General features: G+C 34.6%; 1 protein-coding gene across 1 annotated transcript; it reads right to left on the bottom strand.

The window, feature by feature from the left end:
* Window positions 1–248: 248 nt before the first annotated feature.
* On the bottom strand, window positions 249–23,268 carry LOC128210934 (cytochrome P450 26A1-like). Its single transcript, XM_052915279.1, has 9 exons — window positions 23,167–23,268; window positions 20,315–20,554; window positions 19,888–20,142; window positions 19,286–19,708; window positions 18,689–19,000; window positions 2,288–2,380; window positions 1,695–1,813; window positions 619–725; window positions 249–319 (listed from the first exon to the last, which is right to left on the bottom strand). The coding sequence occupies exons 1-9, from the start codon at window positions 23,266–23,268 to the stop codon at window positions 249–251; spliced, it is 1,722 nt and encodes a 573-aa protein (XP_052771239.1).
* Window positions 23,269–24,214: the final 946 nt, after the last annotated feature.

The raw sequence follows: 24,214 nt of genomic DNA, 5'->3' as shown, positions 1-24,214 counted from the left end.
TCTAAGCCACCAAAGTTACCACATTCGGGGGCGATTCCAGGATTTGACTTTAGAGGGGGCGTAACTAAGGGGCATTTTGGGCGTATTTTAAAAAATCCTATAGTGAAATAAAAAAGCAATCTTTGTCCTTTGTATGGGGCGATATTATCAGAGCAGCGTATTTTCTAAATAACAATTCTTATATGCTATACCAATAGTATTTGTGCAGATTGCTCCATGGTGACAAAGATCTGGTTTGAGGCATTCGTTCACATCAGCGTCACACTTTCCCTTCGGATCGCTGGGATTTGTTTTAGTCCAGCCTTCTTCGCACTCACAACTGTAAACGCACAGACAGAGTATGACAGAAACAGCATTTATTAATTGTATACACGCATTCACTTGTTCTTGTTTTTATATACTCAAGTACCACACACATACAGGACGTGTCCATTATGTATTTAACTCGTGACATTCTAAGATGAATCCTTTAATGTAATATTATGATTACTCTTACCCTGAACTACAGACGTAAAATCTTCCTTCATGTATTAGAAAAAGTTATGCATTTCTGAAACGCTTACATGAATTCATCTGTGTTGTCAACACCTACGGCATAACCATGTGCTCCACACTCACTTTCCTGGCAATGATCCCCCGTGTAACCCGGCATGCATTTCGCGTCTTGCGATGTTTTCTTTTTGCAGTGTTCATGTTCCAAGTCCCAGCCATGCAAGCATTCGCACCTGGATTGGTAATGCAGGAAAGGGTGATCATGTCATCATATTCATGAACAAGAAAACCCTCTTAAAATAAATTAAGAAGAGCAAGTTTAAAATTTACATTAACTATGTATACATACAAAAAAATCGCAAAGTTTAACGAAAGACATTCAAAGCTCCGTTTATCTCCAACACAGCAACATACTGAAATTACTTTACATTATGACTCTTAGACCGTTGGTTGATAATTATCCAATGATTCCTACGCGTTAATAATGCAAGGAATGGGGTAATTTCTATTCCATGACTTTACACTTTCAAGTGGAAGGAGAGTTATATTAATTCTAACAATACGATGGAATCTACAGGGACAAGCCCACAAGTCATAAAACAAACAAAACAAACGGATACCCTGTTTAAAGACAGGAGGCTACTCCTTTATGAGAGACCACAACGTACAAAACAACACATAGAAACCACCCATGCATATAAATATAAATTTCTTTCGCATATAATTTATTATTTCATTACACGTTCAAAGGCTGCAACCACAATTTGTATACATATGATTTCATTTCCATTGATGTAGATTGTATTTTGATTTGTTGTAATTAATCAATGTGCTATAAGACAAGCTCATGGTAGATTTTCGGCTATCAGTATTGTCCTTATAAGTTCTATGACTTTCTGGTCCCCTCCTTCAGCCACATCCAATCACAAACCAAATATAAATGTAACTGCAATGATTATACACGTGACACGCGCATTGCAGCTTTTAGTCCTTGTCCATGTAGATCTTTGCTAGGTAGTTTCTTCCGCATTATTAAGAAGGAACAACCTGTAGCCCCCGCACGCGTAGACACAATCCTTTGTGGCATGCACGTAGAATCCGCAATTGTTTGCCATTAGGGTACTAGTCCTGGCGCCACTAAGCTTTATCTAACTATAAATTTGGCTTGCATTTCTTTATTCAATTATTAATAAAGAAACAACCTGTAGCCACCGACAGTGTTGACACATCTTCCTCTATGGCTGCAAGGGTCATGCATGTGGCGCGCGCATTCGTCCATGTCTACGCAAACATCCTCCGTCTCGTCCAGAAACACGTAACCCTGGCAACCGGAGAACAATAAAAACAGAACATGAAAGCAATGGCAATAAAAAGAGATATTAGTTCTTAAATAGATCCACAATTTAATTTTGAATTAAAGGAGAAAATATGGCGACATAATTTCAGTCAACAAATCTGCTATCAAACTCCACTTTCAGGTGAATAGTTATTCCAAAAATCTTAGGACAAAGATGATCAACGATATGTAGTCAGATTAGCCAAACTTATAAATTTGAATATCATTTGTATTAAAATAATGACACATTCCTTTAAAAATTGTGGATATATTTTTCGTAAATGCATTAATTGTACAACGGAATATACAGGTACAAGACCAGTAGCCAACATATTTCCAACAACCGTGTTTAAAGGCACAGAGCTAAGGCCTTACATACACTGGACGAGAGACACACAACTGAAAACAACACAGACGGACAACACATGCAACAAAATCACAACAGGTCACGTGACATACCTGTTTGCATGAACACATGAGACCCTGTGACGGTACTGCACAAAGCGCATCAGTTTCACACGTTCTATCATGACATTGATGGTGCAAATCTACCTGCAATGCGTAAACAGAATAGGCTTAATTAAGTTTTAATTCACTGAAGCTGTATTGTCGTGATGATTGTGCGCGGTCTTTCGTCTGCAACAATTGCATTATTAAACGACTTCTCCCCCTATTCTATTTGTTCAATGTCATCAAAATTCCTTTAAATATTTCCAAAAATGATTGCAATTTGGACATCTCAGTACAACAGTAAAGGAAATGAACAGATGATTGTCCCATTAGCACGATCGTCAAATATATTGACAGGAGTGTTGTGATGTATAAAATACAGGGGCGGGCCTTCTAAAAATGTATGTTTGCACGAAAAATGCTTCAAAAGCAGATGGGAAAATTGTGAAACTATTTTTGTTGTTATGATAACAGTATTCAAGATTTTTTTAAGCGCATGCAGATGTCCAAAAACACAGCTGCATCCAAAAAATGTCTTTCTGCAGAAGAGGTATATTTGTTACGTGTACGACTTTATGCAATTGCTTTATTTAGCCATATACTGTTTGCCCGGATCCGAGATAACTTACAGGAGTATTTCGGGAGAGACCCAGTCACAAACATAGCCGACTTAAAGAACAACTTTTTTGAAATAGGTTGCTTAAATAACACGACTCCCGAATGGGATGTTAATTGGAAGAATCGTGTTCAAATAATATCAGGATCATTCTCACGCTATACGAAGGCGTAAAAAAATTCTTCGCTCCGCTGACCCGACCGACTCATTTTTTGCCTCCCGACCCTTCCCTTTTTTGGCGGAAGTGTTAATATTGTTTTCCCGTATTTTCATAAAAATGTGCCTTTTGTGAGTGAGCATGTTATGATTTGACCATTTTTTTTATTTATTTTTTAAATAGTGATATACCCTGGAAAAGGTCGGTTTGGTACAGAATCCCGATTCGCAATAAAAAAAAAATCATAATAGAAAAAAATAATGCCTACCTACCCTAAAAAATTGAGATGTTTTTGGAAAGAAAGAACTTTTTTGTTTTTAGATATTATATTGATGATATCCGGCCAGCAAATAAGGGAATTTATGGATACCTGTCGACCCCGTATTTTTTGGTATCATTTGAAACGGGGCAGTGAATAAAAAGAAAAATATATTTTTTTCAGAAAATGATAAACCAAACAAGTTTTTTTGGGGCCTTGAAAATTGCTATATAGGTCACTTCACCTCAAAATTCTAACAATAATACAAACATCAATACTTTCATGTATAATATAGTTTTGGTAATTTAATTAATATACTGGTAATAAGCAATATCAAAACTGCATGGGGACACCAGGTATAAAAACAAAGCATTATAATATATGCATCATATTTGACCCGACCGTTTGGTCATCTGTGTCCACTTTCTCAAAATAGTTTAAGTGTAACGAGCGTAAATCTCTTATTTCATTCAGGTGAAATACTTTTTGAAGTTTATTTTACAAAATAAAAAATAGTTTATCATGAAAATCAAAACAATTTCCTCTAGAAGTCTTAGAACTCTTTAATATAAGAATTTACACAAATTATACCAAATTAAATAGCGATATTTGATTTATCCTGTTATAAGGGACTTACAACTTGTTCGAGAAAGTGGGCCCTGTTTCCGTCTGCACATATTTAGAAATTTATATTACAGGACACCATTAATGTTTATGTTTTTACATTATTTTATTTAATCCACGTAAAATCGGATAAAAAAAAAACGAGCACAAACGGATGATACTGTTTTCGATTCACTAATAGTTTTTTGTCTGTTTAAGTTTTAAGACAAGACGTAATTTTCTAAATTATTCAATCTTCTATTGCTACAAACCTTAAAAGACAAAAAGAAAACGTTACCATAGTTACACTAGCAGCGTTCAATAATATTGCAAAAATACAATGAGCAAAATTCATCGTTGCTTTGAATAGTCCGTGCCTTTTCAGAATTTCAGAATAACAGTCTACAAACTATGAAAACACTTTGTTTCTACCTAGCGATACCAGTAAATGCCATTCAGTTAAGAAGACGATCTGAAGGTTCCACCAATATTGTCAATCGAGCTCAAAGTCCATGGCGTCAAAGTGTCTACGGACTTTGGTCATATTGATGATCAGTCGTTGTCGTTTCCTAACCTTCAGTGGGCATTTTGAAGAATGAAAGCGAGAATGTCGTAAGTGAAATTAAATAATGTAGCACTTGGGATAGTTTCTTTTTAAAGATTAACTCATTAAGTATAAGGACAGACGTTCAAAACTCGGAATTCAAAAGTATCAAAAATCATGCCAAATGCATGTTATCACTTAATGTCAACATGATGGAAATTGCATGCCATTTAAGAGACTGTTTCACACAGAACAAGACATCAAACATTCATTTGCTCGTGTGGACAGGTAATGTAACGATGGAAAATTTAAAAATATGAACGGCACACGGCGAAACATGTTTTGTTGAAGAACCGCGCCAGTAAGGCGCGCGTGCGTGTGTGCGTGCATGTTTGTTTGTTTTTAAATAATTTATTAAAATCATTTCTTCAACACATATGAAAACGAAAATCGCCCAAGTAAAATATGTGAGCGAGTCCCTTTAAGAGCACTCAATTGATTGATGGTTGACGGTACATTTCTAGTCTTCATGATCAACCCATGTTTCAGACATTTCAAAGGGATGATGCCTCTCATCGCTTTAAAAGTTAAATATGATAAGGGATTAGAGGGATTTCAGAAGTCAGCTCAAAGACAACAGTAATCTCTTCTTTAAAAGTGAGTAAATCTGTGGATACTGGTATTAACTATACCTCACTGTGTCAATAACTATAAAGATAACCAAAAAATAATGGGTGCTCTGCTACGACAAACATCTCTTGATTCAAAAAGGCTAATTTTTTCAGTCTATATTTAATATGAACCGGATTGAACTGAGTGTGAACAGACAGTGAATACATGATGTTCGATGCATGTCAAATGGCAGTATCGTGTGTCATATACGTGGTCGTGACATAGTGGATTGAATTTCGAGGGGTGAAAGCGGAATGGTTTTATTTTCTTTGTTTAATGTCACTTAGAACTTTTTCACATTCACCCCTAGAGTTGCAGTTCTACTCAGTAGCTCCATTTGCAGCCTTTCGACACAGATCTTACGGAATCAGAGTCCATTGTCAGGTTGTTTATTTTGTCCCTTATAAACGCAAGAACTAATTTGTTTTTTGCTGATATTTTGTATATATATGTATGATTTTTGAAGTTACCAATAATGACGGAAGGTATTTGAATCAAATAAGGTTTTATCAGTTGGATTGTTTTGTCCAACTGGTTTTGAAATATTTAAAAAAAAATCAACGTGGGTCTAAATAAAATAGTTTTGCCTTTGTTGCATTCAGTTAGGATTTAATATAAATAGTGTATGTTTTATATACTGGAAAATGTAGGTTTTTTGGCGATAAAAATTGAGTATCCTTCAAATATTATCTAAAGTGGCTGGAATCATGGTATTAAGTCAGATTTATTGCGAAGGGTTTTTCAAATGATTTATTTTCTCTCAGGATCCCTTAGACTTAGATAGAACATAGTAAGCGCATTGATAATGATTCATGGCATTTTATTATTAAACTTAAATTTTGCATGAAAAAAAACAACAATAAAAATCTGAACTTATTCAAAAACTCTTATAAATAATTATGTTTCTTTGAAATTTTATTGGAAAAGAAATAATATATTCGAGAAGAAATTTAGAAAAAAACGAAAACGTCTTCATAGTAAAAGTGAGAAAGACGAAATATTTGCTTCCGTGCAGAGGCATGTTTAACAACATATGAGGTGGGTCAGGGAGTTACTTGGCGAGGAACTATTTTGTTAGATCATAACATTGCGTTTTATGCCATATAGTTTTGGTATAAATAACATGGATCAGAACAGAACAGACGTTTATTTTTTATAAAACACATGGCATACACTGAATGAATTAGGTAAAAATGGCCCATCATTGCAGTTCATAAAATGCATAGTGATTGAAATATCAGTAATTAACAAATGAAAATATATAAATATATAAGGTTATAATAAAAACACGTAACATACAATAAAAAGAAACAACTTTGATATAATGATTAAACGATGTTGCACCTTCCTAAAACAAGACTAAAAATTCGAGTGGTTTATCTCCCATACTTGCACGCCATTTACTTCTCAGGAAAGCATTTGATTTAAGTTGATCACAAAATCCGTCTGCACAATTTGAAATTGTGCATTTGTCTTTTGTCATACTTAACTTTCAGAAAACAGATAGTTAAAGTCGAGAATAAAAAAAAATTAATTAACATCTGTTATTTCTGGTGTACCTCAAGGTTCCATACTGGGTCCATTATTAATTTATTATTAATAATCTATATCAATGACATTTCTTTATGCAATGATAAAATGAATATAATTCTGTTTGCAGATGATTCGACTTTGCATGAGGCGGACAAGTGTTTGTTAGAAATAAATCTAAACTGCATAGAACAATGGTGCAACGAAAATAGTATGTCATTAGATCCAGTTAAATCAAAATGCATTTTTATTAGAACAGTCTTTAAACAGTTGAAACTTTATTAGAATTTGTAAATGCTAAAAAGCAACATGGGATTTATATTGATAATACTCTCAAGTAGCATTCCCAAATAGACTTTGTCAGTAGGAGGGTAAACACTAGTTAGTTTCACTATTATCGAAAGTGATTTATTATTCTACCAAGACACGCCTGCGAAACAGTGGCTCCAGCTCTTTTAGGTGCTGTGTATAAAAAATAGCCAATGGCACTTCCGAGCTAGAGCAAACGAAAGGATAACATCATAAAACGTTAGTATGACTCGTTATTTTATCTAATATCATAACTATGAGGGCCTATTTGTGAAATCGGGGAATGCAGTGCCATATAAATATGTTTAATTTTCACACGTATTTCGTTTATTTTGTAAACATATTGTTTATGGAGTTATAAAACCGATTCTCCCATCAAACAAATGCATGTTTACAAACGAAAGTAGAACACTTTCACCAATTTTCAGCTGATTTTTACTCATTGACAAGAAGCTCACATTTAAGATAAAACTAGTATTATCGAGTGCTTTTATTTTGTCGGGAATAAAAATGACCGCCTGTTTACCAGAATAAGCATGTTTATAATCTTTTTCTGGGTTGAGCTGGAGCCAAAAGCCAGGGAGCTATATATATCTATTAGCAAATTTAGACGAGTATTTTATATTTTCGTGATTCCCCATTACGCATTATTACCATTTAGTAACTTTAATGATTTTGTTATCAATAATTTCTTGTCTAACGAATCCTTTATATAACCGTCCTTTGCCTGGTCAGTTTTCCATTTACCGTGCCTCTTTATACATCTATCAGATATACCATCCGCGTTTGCTGCGGATGTAGCACCGCTAGCTCGTAAAGTATGCGTACCCAGCTTGAGATTTGGTGCTACCATTGATAATTTTGATACAATACATTCCCTGGCCCTAGTGTAACTGATCTTTTGGTTTTTAGTTATTAATCGAAATGAACCCTTTGATTTTAAGACGGGTTTGAATAAAAATTCATCTGAAGTTTCAATAAGTCCTGCCAAATTCATATAACGTTGTAACATGATATATGGACAAGCGATTGTGCTACCTTTAGCAATCAAAACCTCCCTTCCCTCCCTATAAATGTCAGTGTTTCTTAATCTTTTCTTGAGCACTAAATGATCAGTTTGAAAATTCACGTCCGAACAACGGAGGTTGCTCATTTCGTTATAACGCAAAAATCCAGCATGCACAGTAATATCATAGCTAAATCTCTTACATTTGTAAGTGACATGTTTTTCTCCATTGAAGTACACAAATCTATGAGCATTGTGGAATCTACAACATCTTTCTTATTCTTAGGTTTAGAACGTAGTTCTTTGCGGCATCACATAAATGTTTCACAAAACCGCTATCCGTAGGATCTGCCAATCCGTGTATAGAATGAATCTATTTAATGGCATAAATTGCCGAAGAAATGACACTGTACATTGAAATGTACATTGTCATTGACATAGCATTCGCTGGTCGGCATGACAGATGCATTGAATCACAAAACTTTTGAAACAACCTCTATACTTCTCCGTTGTAGACGGCGCCCTCGATTGTAAAACATAGCGTGCCATCTTTCCAGCGAAATCATCCGATTTGTTAATGTCTATGCCAACCTCTTTTATCTGTTGCTGAATTGTTGCTCTCAGACCAGGACCTTTCCAAATAATCAATGTATGAACATCTATCTTCTACAAACTTTGTCTTTAGAGCTATCATATGAAAAGGTACCGGTTTCTTACTGAAACTTCCGTTATTACCCTTTCCGATGCTTATCACTCCATGTTTTGGTAAAACTTCGTATTCTCGTATATAACCTTTAAATATACCTTCTTTTTGTATAAGACAAGGCCAAAATGGTGCCGACACCCAAAGCGGCACCACCAGCGTACATTCCGCATTCTCTTTTTCAATCTTTGAAATACATTTTACGACCAACCTTGGTGGAGGCACAAGCCAGTTGTTATATCCTTTCCAAGATTGACTGAAAGCATCAATACCTTCTGTTCCAGGAACCCACCATCTTAAATTGAATCGCTTACATTGTTTATTGTAGGAAGAAGCAAATCTATCTACTTCGTTTTTGATAAAAAAAAAACAATCGTCACAGTCTCCACATCTGCTTAAAAATCTGCTTGACAATTATCATTCCTTGGAATCCATTCTGGTTTTATCGAAACATAATTTTTCTCACAAAAATGAAAAATATCAGATGCGATTAAATGTAAATCCTCTTTTTTGCTACCATTTTGCAAAATAGACTGTACGTTCTTATTATTTGAATAAACTTTTACAGTTTTATCCCTTATTATGTCCACTTGACTTGCCATTACCCGTCTGACAGCCTCAATTTCTTTCCATGTATAACTTTTTTGCCGTTCTGACTCTGACCACGTACCGACTACAACTGTATCATTCAAAGCCAAAGCTTTTGAAAGATCAAACCTTTCAGATTCTTGTTTACTTGGTCCGCTCTCTTCCGGGAGCGATCTACCCTTCGTTCTATTTTAATGACCATATAGCTAAATCTCTTTTTGAAAAAGTCTATTACCCTTTTCCTTTTTCACAAAATACATTGACCATATAGTTACCTCGTTCAAAAATGTATAGTAACCTCGTTCAAAAATGTATTGTAACCTCGTTCAAAAGTGTATAGTTACCTCGTTCAAAAATGTATAGTTACCTCGTTCAAAAATGTATAGTAACCTCGTTCAAAAATGTATAGTTACCTCGTTCAAAAATGTATAGTTACCTCGTTCAAAAATGTATAGTTACCTCGTTCAAAAATGTATAGTAACCTCGTTCAAAAATGTATAGTTACCTCGTTCAAAAATGTATAGTAACCTCGTTCAAAAATGTATAGTTACCTCGTTCAAAAATGTATAGTTACCTCGTTCAAAAATGTATAGTAACCTCGTTCAAAAATGTATAGTTACCACGTTCAAAAATGTATAGTTACCTCGTTCAAAAATGTATAGTTACCTCGTTCAAAAATGTATAGTTACCTCGTTCAAAAATGTATAGTTACCTCGTTCAAAAATGTATAGTAACCTCGTTCAAAAATGTATAGTTACCTCGTTCAAAAATGTATAGTTACCTCGTTCAAAAATGTATAGTTACCTCGTTCAAAAATGTATAGTAACCTCGTTCATCAAGTATCTTCCTTTTTTCGCTCTCATATTTAGAAACATATGCTAGAAATTAATATTTGTCTTTGTTTTCATATTTATATTAATCTTGTCATACACTTGAAGGAGGTGGTCAAAGTCTAAATATATAAAACGCCAACGTTTTCAATCTAACGACCGACGTTTTTTTTTATGGCACATGAGAACGTACGCGAAATACATCGTAACCATGGGTTCATGCTAGTAAGGTAATATGGACTAGGGTGTACAGTCTTCTATGTGCCTATTTTTAGATATGCACGTGATTCCTTCACAGACCATTGTAAGCCAGTTTTAGAAGTCTGTATCAGTTTGCATTGTTGTTCACACTTGTTGGTTTGAGAATCAGTCCAGAGGTCAAACCTCTTCTGACTTCAAAACTGTAAATGGAGTATGTAGGCTCATAAGCCGACGCCATGGCAACATAATGTTCGTTATTCCGAAATATTTTCCACAACATAACGATTTTGGGGTGTATGTCAGTTGTGTTTAAATAGATATTTAATTATCTCAGAATTCACCGACCATGTAAATAAGTACATATGTTAGTATGAGACTATAAATGAAGTTTGGGTAATGAACTCTGTAAAATATAAGTAAGTATGATACTATAAATAGAGCATGGGTTTTGAACTCTGTAAAATATAAGTAAGTATGATACTATACATAGAGCATGGATTATGCATTCTGTAAAATAAATGTAAGCATGATACTATAAATAGAGCATGGATTATGCATTCTGTAAAAAAAATGTAAGCATGATACTATAAATAGAGCATGGATTATGCATTCTGTAAAATAAATGTAAGTATGATACTATAAATGGAGCATGGATTATGCATTCTGTAAAATAAATGTAAGCATGCATTCTGTAAAATAAATGTAAGTATGTTACTATAAATGGAGCATGGATTATCCATTTTGTAAAATAAATGTAAGCATGATACTATAAATAGAGCATGGATTATGCATTCTGTAAAATAAATGTAAGTATGATACTATAAATAGAGTATGGATTATGCATTCTGTAAAATAAATGTAAGCATGATACTATAAATAGAGCATGGATTATGCATTCTGTAAAAAAATGTAAGCATGATACTATAAATAGAGCATGGATTATGCATTCTGTAAAATAAATGTAAGTATGATACTATAAATGGAGCATGGATTATGCATTCTGTAAAAGAAATGTAAGTATGATACTATAAATGGAGCATGGGTTTGAATTCTGTACAACATATATATGTAAGTATGATACTATAAATGGAGTATGGATAACATTGAACAAAAGTATTGAAGAGTAGATAAGGTAGACTAATCACCCTAATTTGAAACGTGGTGTACATATTTGTTATGCTTCACGAGAATTTTGAGTCTCGTATCATATTCGTATATAAAATACATATCCTCTATAAGGAATAAATAAAGATAATGTAATGAACTCTGTAAAATATATATTAACAACTAAAGGCAGACAATAAACGCTCACTGATTACTGTATTCCATTATTATATAGGACTGTTGTAGTATATTACACCAGTCAATTGTAACCACGCCCCCACCCCCCACCCCCCACCCCCAGGTCCGGGGGTATACCGGGGATAGCCGGAGAAGTTGGCCGTGTTATACCTTTCGGATAGCCCCGCAGTGACGAGTGAATGCGGTGGTTTTGTCCTCACGTCAAACACAACGGGAAATGGACATTACTTAGGGTCCTGGGGTGCGGGCGCATTTGGCGGGGATTTTACAAGCAGTTCGTGCCCGCAGGGCGGTAATATTACCCGGGCTTGGCTGGACCGAAAGTCAAAGTCACCGCTATTCACCGGACCTGAGGAGTCCGTGGTTACAATTGACTGGTGCATATTAACCTGATTTTTTACATCAATTCATACAGATTAAAGAATGCAGATACAATGCATTTGAGTTTAAATTACATAAAAAGGCATGTACTCCAGTAACACTTACCACGGGATAATCAATAATCAAATGCATGATTATTGAATGGATACAAAAAAAATGAAACGTAATCATGTAAAATATAAGCATGACAAATTAAGACATGTGCGAGTTTCGTATAACTCATCAAAATGTTCGAATTATATTTAGCTATTTCGTTTGATAAAGGTCTTCCTTTAAAAATGATACTTCATTAACAAAATAACTATGCTTGCATTCACTATTATTATGTACTGTAAGTACTCATAATCTGGTTACATCAGATCTTATAAACTAATGCATACAATGCATGAAAAATATTTTTCTGTGAACTTTCTCAAATATAACAATAATTTGCTAAATGGGATAACAAACCACAATGTTTAATTGTTTTGAACATCACAGACTTATTATATTGACTAGCACGTTCTTTTTACGTCATAAAACAATGAACAGTTTCAGAAACATTTTGGCACCGTTTCGTCATGGCGCCAGCGCTCTGGGAGAAATGAAGATGAACTGGTTTATACAGATGAATCTCTTTCATGGCCATTGTATAACCATGAAGGCAAAGCTAAACTATTCAAGTCACTAGTTTTAAATGTTTTTTTTACAAGAAATAACTGTCCAGGGTTGTCCCGGACACAAAACGGATCAAACACGAATCGGATTTAGAATCGGCCAAATTGCAATCAGGTACTGTCCGGGTCAGTTAGAGTAGGGCTTAAGATTAGATTATTTATCGAAATATGATTGATATATTTTTTTATAAATGAGTCTTTAAAGCTACACTCTCACAGATCTACCATTTTTACAACTTTTTTTTATTTATTTTCTTGTCTTGGAATGGGCATATTTTTGCGTAAATATCTACAAACGAATGATTTAAGGTTGCTGACTAAAAATCAGATCGTAGATTTTCATATTTCCTTTCGAAAATTAATGTACTAACGGTTTAAGAAAAATGCACAAAACATCAATTTTTTAACTTAAATATAAAAATCTGCGATCTATTTTTTGTTAGCAATATAATTCAACTGGATTCAATGGATTTTCGCAAAATTTGACTCGTTCGACAAAAAAAATAAGTTCAATCTGTGAGAGTGCAGCTTTAAAACATCATTGGACAGGTAGCTTGATTATACAAACACATCTAGGATCAAGAAAACTATGTCATTTTTTATCAAGAGTACAATTCGACCTTTCTATATTACAACTATTTTTAGCTTTACTGTTTGACAATGATTAAAGTGGGTCGCTGGCTTACTGACACGAGTAGGGTTACGCGTATTAATAATTTCATAATTCGGCCACAAAATGCGGTTACAAACTTGTTCACCCGTGTAGAATAGACCGAGTGAGCATGATAATTACATCCCATTTGAAAAAAAAATGTCGGTTGTTATTATTTTCTGAACCCTCACCTACTGATCTGACTTTGTCTTCTGACAATTCATTTTAAACAGTAGTCGTATCACACAATGAGAAAGTAGCTTGAATTCGGTCATTTAGACGCCTGTTTGTATCGTATTGCGCTTTATTATTTATTCATTTTTGAATATCTTCTGACGGGTAGTGTTAGTTATGTATAACCAAACAGTTCATAAGAAAAATTACTTCTCACTTGTTTTTATGCAAGTAATGCAAGTTCCAAAACCATATTCTACCTCATTCTGGTATAAACAGTATAAATTTCAGTTATTGTCTACAACCACAATATTATTATTCTCATAGCACAGCATAACAGCTTAAATGAAACTATTTCACATAATGAGCGTATAAGATTAAAGAGACCAACTTTGAAACGTGATACAATGCGGAAAGAAAAGTTTGCTATCGGTCAATGAACTTTCGTCTTTCGTACACAATAACTCTCTGTATTAGGCGTTGCCGGAGGGGGGGGGGGGGGGGGGGGTGAGGGGTGAGTAAGCTATACTAGTACTGATATCAGGAGGATCCATGTTTGACGTAAGAGGGGGCGCACTTAAGGGACGTACCTTTGTGCGCGCGACCCCTTCACCTGGAGTACGCACTAAATATGGCAAAATTGGGTCTTCTTCCCCAAGAAAAATTGGCTTATTTAAAAAGAAATGGCTTATGTTGAAACCGGTGTGCGCTACCCGACCCCTAGATTCGCTAGTGCTTATTCGTTTTCTCACAATTTGGTGGAGATAAGTATTACACGATCCACGTAAGGAACACTTTTATGTATGGGTACAAAAGAGACATTCTCATTGTATGCATGGATCAAAATTAAACAACTTGATTGCACTCGGGGTTATATGGTTGGTGCCATATAGCAGAGTATTTTGGCTTCGAATTTATCTGAAGACATTTGGGACAAATAAGAGGGGACTAAATAAGTTTTGCAAAATACAGTCAGACATCATGGCTACAAATATATCAATTAGTCACCAATGTTTAAACCAGATAACCTTTTTAGTACATCGATGATGATTAATAATGTTGACACTAGACTGTCATTGACCCATCCATCTATACGAGGATGGTTTGAAAAGTTTAAAATTATGAATGTTGCCCTCGTTATGACTATTTTTCTTTTATGATCAAATTTTTAGCTAAATTACTTAAGATATTTATTTATTATATATTATTATTATTATTATTATTATTATTATTATTTTTATTTTATATTAACCTTTTTACTCGCTATCTTTTTTTTCTTTAATTGAAATTTAGTTGTGTTATATGATTTTAGATAAACAATAATAATTGCTCAACATGTATCGTATGCATATAAAGAGTTACATGTCGATAATTTTGAATAGAGCAAGTTTTTTGTTAAGACAAACCGTTGCTTATGCGGCCATTTAATTTCAGGTAGACATAATGTTATATAAATGAAAACAAAACGACTTTAATATATATATTATTTTAGACTGGTTCCCGAATCGGGACTGATAATTTCATACTTTGGATGTATTTTGTACGTCAGATGATTTTTTCTACCAGAATAAATTTGAAATATATTTACATACGCATCGATAACTGCCCTTTGCCGTATAGTAATTTCTACCGTGACGCATAGTTCATAATAATGATCAAAATCACATGACCATGTTCCAATAAACATTTATTTGTTATTCAAAATATATTCATGCCCCCTTGAAGAAGTCATTAGGCATATAGGTTTGAAAATGTTGGTAGGCGGGTGGGTCGGTTGGATGGTCCGTCGGTCAGTCTGTAGATCAAATATTTCCATAAGTCGAAACGGTTTGGCATAGGACCATGATATCTCAGTGGTATGTTAGCTTTGACCAAATTTTTACCAATTTTATTGTTTGGGTCGGAAGGTTAAAGCTCAAGTTCATAATAAAAAGTCTTATGAAGGCTTTTTTCGAACAATTACGCGGTAGGTCAGTAAATGGTTTGACCATGCAACTTCTGTAGTAGCTTGCCCTTGTCCAGTAGATTGCCCAATTTTTCTTGGAAGACAGATGGTCAACGTGCACGGTCACTATTCTTCTGAAACCGTTGTCAACAACTTTTGAACGGATTGGCTTAAGGCATACATTTACATTGGTAAATTGCCCTCGACAAGTACATAACTATTGTTTAAAGGTCAAAATTCAAAGGCCAAGGTTACAATTAACATGCTTATTGGAACTTTGTCCGCACACATACTTCAGAATGGTTTGACGTACGGCCATGAAACTTCAGTGGTAGGTTTCCCTTGAGCAGTTGAAGACCCATATTGTTTTGGAGTTTGTAGGTCAAAAGTAAAAGCTATAATACACTCTTATGGAAACCTTGTCAATACAATACAAAACGTTTGTTTCGGCTTTAAACTTACAAAGTTTATAGCAGTGAGAAATCACATATGAAAAGTGGTGAACAGAACTTAACAAAGGGATGTTGTGTATAAAAAACATATGCATGAGATGTTTTTACATACATGTATATTATTCCAATATAACAGTACAAAAAGTCAGATGAAAGTATAATTTCAGGTTCAATATTTAACTTAATATATTAAGTTGTTGGTAAAATTTCATTTCTTAATTTCATTGCAAATTAAATAAATACAATAACTCGAGAATGGGTTGTCCTATGGTCGTGGAACTCGTGAAGGCTGGGGTTGACAGGTATATGTTCCCAATTGCTTATGAGGTACTTAGATCCGATTCTTATGAAAATGTCTGCACAACAACTCGACTAATGTTTGACTTAGGTAGATAAAACTAGACAAAAAGGTTGTCCTCATAACCAGTATACGTATTTTTACCTCTGAGGTCAGTAGATCAAATTGTCAAGATCAAAGATACGATATGCTGTGGAAAGTTTGACTTGGCAGTACTTGCAAAATAGTATAGTGTACGGTTTAAGCTAATGTAAATAGAAATGCACTAGATCAGTAGATGACTCGGTATGGAATTGAAATGAAATATTTTAGTCTAGTTTGTTTTCTTGTTCTGAACACTGTGCAAGGACTCATAAGCAATGCATTTCTTTTCCAAACACCTTTGTCTAATCTATTTCACATGCGTCTAACAAAGCGGTGCTAAAGGGAAATACGGCAAATATCTTTTTGTTAATCGTCAGATGTGAACTCTTTATTCGTTTAAAAGATTGTACAAATACATGAATACGACAAGGAGATGAAATGAAAGAAATGTCCTCAAATAAAATGTAGGTGTAGATATATGTACGCGGTGACAGAGATCTTCTCTGCTCGTTACGGGAGAACACTGCGTAGGAGATTGATGAATTGTGTGCTTTATCTCGTTACTTAACCGTACCGTGGGTAAAGAACACTTCGGATAGTTTTCGTATTGAAAAGTCCAACCCAATATAGTTATCATATGTTCATTCGCTTCAATAAAGTGCGTTCCCATTTGCTTTGTTCTTATATTAGTATGGTCCACAATCTCTATCAAATACTCTAAGTGTGGTTTACACTTCGTTTAGATTGGGTATCTTCAATTTATAATCATTTATCGTCATCATCAACTTGTATTTGGGAGGGGGTTAGGTAATATCGTATTTATTCATACATATATAAAAAATATTGTAACTTTGTCATCTCTCGGCAAAGATACAAGTCAAAAGGTCTACTTCTGTTGGCATGTTATATGTGATTCGTTCACAGACCATTGTAGGTCAATTGTAGACGTTTGTCCCTTTGTGGACGACCTTTTACACGCGTTGGTTTGAGCATCAGCCGAAAAGTCAAGTCTTTTCTCCGACCATTGTTTGTCACTTGTAGACGTTTGCCGCGTGTTTTAGGAGGAGCCGAACGTGTTGTTGGCATTTCTCGTGGTCCAATCCCTTTGCAAAATTGATAATAGATTATTGTTTCAAATGCTATATAAACCTGTTTATGATGTATTTATTATTTCATTGTAATATATTCATGGAATAAACTAATTTACAATTATAATCAAATTAAATACATCATTTAACGTGTTGGGTTGATCATCAGTCCAGAAGTCAAAGCATGTCTGACTTTAACACCGCAAACGAAGCATATATGCTTTTATGAAAATTATTCAACCATATAGCTCATATATATGGGTTACAATGTGGCTCATCTAGATTTATACCCAGGGGCGTGTTTAACGCTGTGGAAACAAAATTAATACCCGAGTTGTGTTTAAATAAATAATTTATTATGTCATGGCACAAAGAATTCACATAGCATATAAATAGTTTATCTTATACTTTAAATAGAATGTGGGTAATGAACTGTAAAAATGTATGTCAAAAACTTAAGGTACATAATTAAAGTATCCGCTCACTGATACTTGTATTTCGTTTATATGATTTGTTAAAGTTATGTTTGATTTCATTTTGTTTTTCGCTTATAATGTAAGACTAAATTGCAGCGTTGTTTTTAGCATCAACTGATTAAGACATGAAGTAAATCAGCAACTGATATAAAAGTATATAAAAAGAGATGTATTTCAAAAACGCAAACCAAGAGATATCACCGGGAACTAAGCCTGTGCCACCAAATGAAATGACAAGAAGGCAACAAAAGGTCTGTCACAATCTCATTAAAACAAGATTCCCAATACTCTTCTCACGACGTAACGCTTATCGCTTCAAGACGTAACGCTGTGGGCGTTCACAGCGTAATGAAATGAAGCGAGCGTCACGATATTATTTTAATGAGATTTGGTCGGTTAATACTCTATAACTCAATATCAAACCTTTTCCATATAAATAATGAGTAATCAAATACATTAATCGTTTTACCATTAGTTAAAGATCATCACTAGAAAATCAATAAACAATTACATGAATGAATATTGAATGGAAACATTAAAATGAAACGTAAAATCATGTTGAATATTAGCGTGAGGATATAATACACGTGCAAGTTTCGTATAAATTCTGAAAATATGCAAACTATGTTTAAATAATTATATAATGGTCTTCATTTAGAGGTGATACTATATACATAAAAATTATGCTTGCATTCACTTGTCAAATATATTGTAAATGTCTTTGGTATATCCCTCATCTGGTTAAATCAGATCCTATCAATATCATGTAATGCATGGACATACATGTTTAGTTGACAGTGCGTCCACAAATATAACAAATATTTAACAAAATGAGATCACAAAAGCGCAATTTAACATAGCTTTGAGTATCACAGACGTGTTACATTGACTAGCACTTTGTTCACAGGTTTGGGGCTTGGCCAAAAACACAGGGGACTGTCTTGTACAAGTTCTAATGCAGAGGATCGAGACAACTCTACGGTGAACAGTTTCAGAATCATTTTGGCATACGCTTGTCCCGGACACACCCTTGCGCCTCCACCAAACGGGAACATGGTTGGGCTACTGCTTGAGCTGTTTTTGTCATGGAGCCAGCGCTCTGGGAGGAATGTAGATGTACTGGTTACAGTTGAATCTCTTTCATGGGTTTCACGAATGCCAAAGACAACAGTCCATCCCTTCGGTATTGTATATCCCTGAAACCGAATTAAACATATTAAAACACTAATTAGATAGGAAATAGGATGTTTACCATGCTTTTATTTCAATATTGATATATTACTGGTTTGTTTGTCCCTTAACGCATGGAGGAATTCACGTATACATTTATTACTACATGCATAATGTTTGATGTTCAAATTTATCCATATACTGGTACCCTCATTATCTTCTCCAAAAAGAGCCGTTAGGATTTTTAGCAATAAGTGACTAATAGGGTTCCCGTCTAATTTATCGACTTCTTAAAATCTAATGAAATTTACCTCTAGTTCAAACGATTGCAGGACCTCTCTAAACGCACCCCCAACTGGTGGCAATATTCTGAGCGTTTCCTTGACAACCGCATCCACAAACGGCATATCCTGAACGTCACGTGCACAGACTGGTTCCTCTAATTTCACGAGACCATGTGAGTGAGCCTCCTGGCGAAGACGTTCAGAAACATTCTCATGTTTTGACAGTTGGTGGAGGAGGGAAAAGCCGGCCGAGCTCACTGTTTCACTTCCGGAGAAAAGTAGGTCGATGATGGAGTCCAGCAAGGCATAGTTTTCATGGATCGGGACATCGTTAGTCTCAGCCTTCAATCCTTGTAAGACAGAACTCAGGCCGTCGGTGTCGTTATTGTTGACGGACTCGGTCAGAGACGAAGCGATGATTTCTCGCATTCGTAGTTTTGCTTTTGTTGCCTGTAATATAGATAAGGCATAATCATTAAGAACATCGTTCAATAAAAGAAGAAAAAAAATCAAAAAAATCTGAATCCCGTAACTTCAAATGCTACGACTTGAAAAACTAACTCTCAGACCAACTTTTGTTTGATGGTGTTGCATACGATAATTGAGACTGAGCAAGATGCAAGGCTCACCTTATGGAAGCCAAATCCTGGAATGTTGAACGGAAGACAAAAGACGTTATCAGTGAAGATTTCCAACTCTTTCATTAACTGTTCAATGACCTCTCCGGTAATATCAATGTTGATGAGGAACCTTGCCGCTAGCTCCATAAACAGCTTCCTAGTCTCGAAGTGAATATCAATGGGCGACTGGTGTTGCCATTTTTGAACACGTTCAGCGATGGTATTGGCAAGAATTGGACAGTGATTGTGGAAAAACTCTGGACTCTGGAAAAAGTAAAAAACGACGTCTTTAATTAAACTTCATAAAAAAACTTCAACAAACTTAAGGATGTCCTTTGTTCATCATTCATATTCAGCATTTATATAATTCATATTCAGCATTTATATAATTCATATTCAGCATTTATATAATCAATTTTACGAAAAGAACTCTCACCAGATATTTCATGAGTTGAGTTTTCTTCTCCTTGTGCACGTCGCCATGGCTCATTGATAGCGCCTGGTCCCCGAGTAATTTGCGGACGGACGTCGGATAACTAGATCTAACTATTTGGCCTTCTCCGCTAACCAGTTTCCGGATATTGTCGGCCCCGTATACACGGACCGTTCGTTTTCCAAACAGATTTGTTTTAAAGATGCGTCCAAAGCGCTCATGTCGCTCCTTGAAGAAAGCTACCTGTAAAAGAACAACCAAATAAGTTGTGTTCTCATTTCGACAATAGATAATTGACGTATGTGTTATAATATTTAGCAGATGCAAAATTATATTTTTTTTCATTAAAGTCTTCGAGTAAGGCTCGTTTAACCTCAATGTGTTAGTCTTTTAGCTAAGAACAGATTGACCAAAATATTATTGACTTTCTAAATTCATTTTTCAATTTAAATATTTAACGACGCTCGTTTCACCACACCGCGCAGGTATTAAACAGATATGATGGGTATAAATGGTCCGCTTAATCGGAAGATGCAGCAAACACATGTAGGGCATTTTGTATCAAGGATACAATAATTTGACTTGAAAAATTTAAAGTATGTCTTCGCTCTACTGACATATGGCAGGTTACTTGTATTAATATCTTCATTATCTGTTCACAAAATGCTGTTACAAATTTATCTACCAATTTTGAATTGTCAGAGAGCGTGATTTGATATGAAAAGATACGTTATTGCTATTTTGGGTTTCGAAAACACCCAGCTCACTGAGCTGACTTTGTCCTCTAACATTTTTAAGTACAACTCATATACAAAAAAGGCATTTGAATTTAATAAATTGGACGTATGTATGTAATAATTGAAGAAAGAAACAGATACCTCAAAGGCTCACGCTGGTATTAAGTCCATCCTTTTTAAATAAGATTTTTTTACATTTACAATAAAGTTGTCCTGTTAGCATACATGATCCCAAGTAATATAATGAGTGTCAGAATAAAGAGACCAACTTTTATATGTGATACAAGGCGGAAAGGACAGTTTTCTATCGGTCAATGAACCTTCGTCCATCGAGAATGAGCAATGTTACTACTTAATTATTTTATCTCGATTTTGAAGTCATACTTATACAGTTACGAACCACACATGAAACCGTTTCATTGTTACACACACGATGCAGCCAGAGACATTTCCATCAGAGGGGTTCATCACATAGTCACACAATCCTTCTCTGGTGAAAGAAATTTTGGAAAAAATATATTTCCTTCATCAAAAAAATGGCTTCGTCATGCGTTTTATGTACGAATCATGATATGATGGATGCCATTAAGGGGTCCGGCCCACACAGTTGTGAAGTCTGCATGCTTGGTGACCCATTATTATTTTCGCATCATTGAAAGAAATATGTTTGCAGGAAAAACGAAATAATATAGTAAAGAAGTTTAGTGACCTAAACAATTTCATTTACGTTTGGTTTTAGTTGAAATAAAGAGCAAATGTAGTAACTGAAATAACTTTATGTGTGATGTACTTTCGGTGATTTATCTACATATCAGTAATCAGCAAACAAACAGCTTTAAAATGATACCAAGATAACATGGGGTCACCAGGCTTCAAAAATTAATATTCAGTTTAAAGTGACACTCTTACTCAAAATCAATACATATGAATGTATAATAAACATACATTTTGACTGATATACTGGAAAATATCAAGTACTGATAACAAGATTGTAACCGTTTATTTAATAGCTGAAAAAGCAAACATATTAAATGATTGGTGGGTGATAAAAGATTTACTGCGATCTACTATCGTCTTATAAGGTAAAAATACCGTGTTTTCTGCACATTTCTTTCAAAATAAACTAGATATCCGTCATAATAACTATTTTTAATCATCTTTTTTGGTATATTAAAACATTTATATTAATTGTTGGGTCGCATTTGTTTTTAAACTTTACTCTTTAACTTAGGACTAATTTAAAAGCATTCTAGAACAAAATAGCGAACAAAGAGATCTATAAAAAGTGTGTTGACTCACTTAGCATGACAGTAAAATACTGTCAGTCGGCCACAAAAAAATGTCAGTTAATCAATCAAATATCAAATGAGAGGGTATTTAAATATATTTATGATTATTAAAACTTTTGACAGGAGACGGTCATTGACCCAGCCGTTCCGACTGTATGGCACAATGAGGGTAATGGCATTGTCTGCTTGTCCTTATTCTTTCAATACAATGATAATAAAATCCGATACCATTTCCTTTTTTCGAATGAATTATTATATTTAATCATTGTACTTACATATGTTTTATATTCGGATGTTTCACCAATTAATTCCTTCATTAACTTATTTTATAAAACAGTATAGTTTTCACAAATGATTTTGGGTATTAATTTAAAGATGCACTTTTACAAATAAGATCTACCACCATTAGTACAATTGATTTAAGTTGAAAACAAGGATGAATAAATGTCGAAAACAATGGTTTTTATGAAGGATACCGTGTTGAATTTCAAAGAAAGGTACAGAATACACGGTATTCTACCTGGTGAGACGATAGAAAATCACAGTAAATATTTTATCACTCACCAATCATTTAATGTTTTTTTTTGCGTTTTCAGCTATTAAATTCACGGTTACTTTCTTGTTATCAGTAATTATTATTTTCCATAAATGCATTATTTAGTAAGCAGTTAATGGTTTATCACTCAAAATTTATGTTTGCTATACATGTGTATGTATTGATTTTGAATAAGAGCGACACTTTACGTTTTTGGTAGTTTTTAGAACCCCTATGTATATTAAATGCATAAGTGCAAATCCATGTCCAGTTTTAACCACAAATATCACTAACCTTTTTGATGGCGAAGCTGATGGACTCGCCGATGACCGGAAGTCCCAGCGACCCTGGTGGCAAGTTGTTGGCTTCTGCTTCTGGGCTCCTCTGTTTCCACATATAGATGACCATCAGAACCGTGATTGCAATTAAACTCCCCGTTATTATTTCCATTTTTATGTTTAAATTATTTAAAATGTCTAATATGCAAACTATCCCAATTGTCTCTCCCGAATACAAAGTGGAATATGCAAACGTTCAGAGATTTAGCCCGTTTTTATAGAACACCGAGCTATCGTGATGACGTCGTTATGTTATGGTTTTAGGTCGTAAGTTCATTGAAAAGAACAAGTTAACCTTCTCCTCTATCCTATCTTCCTTTGGTAATATGTGTCAAGGTCTTAGCTTGTTTTCTCAATGGGCTGTAGTATACTTCACAGCAAAGTATTGGAATACGTCCGATGAGATATAATCCTTTAACATGAATGTAAATGTCTTTAGAATATTGAAGTTAAGACCGTCATTATTCTTAACCCATTTAATTTACATTAATTCAAGAGAACTCGTAAGGTACTAATGAAATGCGGATTAAATGCAAAATGGCAAAACTATAACAGAAATGTAAAGGGGAAGCGGAGTGATTAGTCCACTCGCTTCTCATCAAGCAGTCCTAGGTTCGTTTTCCCGTTCAAGGCACATGAGAGTTTGTGGTCACCAAGCCGGACAAGTGGGTTTCTTCCGGGTACCCGGGTTTCCCTCACAGCACAATCAAGACCACAACTTCGCGTAACATCGTGTCACCGAGAGTGATTTATATAATGTTGTAATAAATTTCTTCACAATAATTGAAATAAAAATGTTTAAACGTATTAAACTAAATGTTAACATGGCAAATCTAGTGCAGTAGTGTGTGTCAAGAGTATTAAGAATTGAACTGATCTACAAATGTAATAAGAAAATAATGTTCTATGTATCAAAATGAGAATCATGGAGACCATATTGCTTGTCCTTGTATGTGGGTGTTTTTTTTTTCACTTTTAATGGCTCGTTGGCTTTCCACTGCTCT

This window comes from Mya arenaria, chromosome 12 (assembly GCF_026914265.1).
Source record: "Mya arenaria isolate MELC-2E11 chromosome 12, ASM2691426v1".
Classification (NCBI taxonomy): Eukaryota; Metazoa; Mollusca; class Bivalvia; order Myida; family Myidae; genus Mya; species Mya arenaria.
The sequence above is the reverse complement of the archived record's forward strand: the minus strand, read 5'-3'. Positions and strand labels throughout refer to the sequence as shown.

Bases quoted from the DNA above. Each gene is read 5' to 3' on its own strand.
- LOC128210934 (XM_052915279.1), bottom strand. From the start codon at position 23,268: ATGTGGAAACAGAGGAGCCCAGAAGCAGAAGCCAACAACTTGCCACCA. The intron at 19,001-19,285 runs GTAAATTTCATT...ATTCGGTTTCAG, and splicing joins TGCAATCGTTTGAACTAGAG to GGATATACAATACCGAAGGG. The intron at 726-1,694 runs GTTGTTTCTTTA...TTACCAATCCAG, and splicing joins AACACTGTCGGTGGCTACAG to GTGCGAATGCTTGCATGGCT.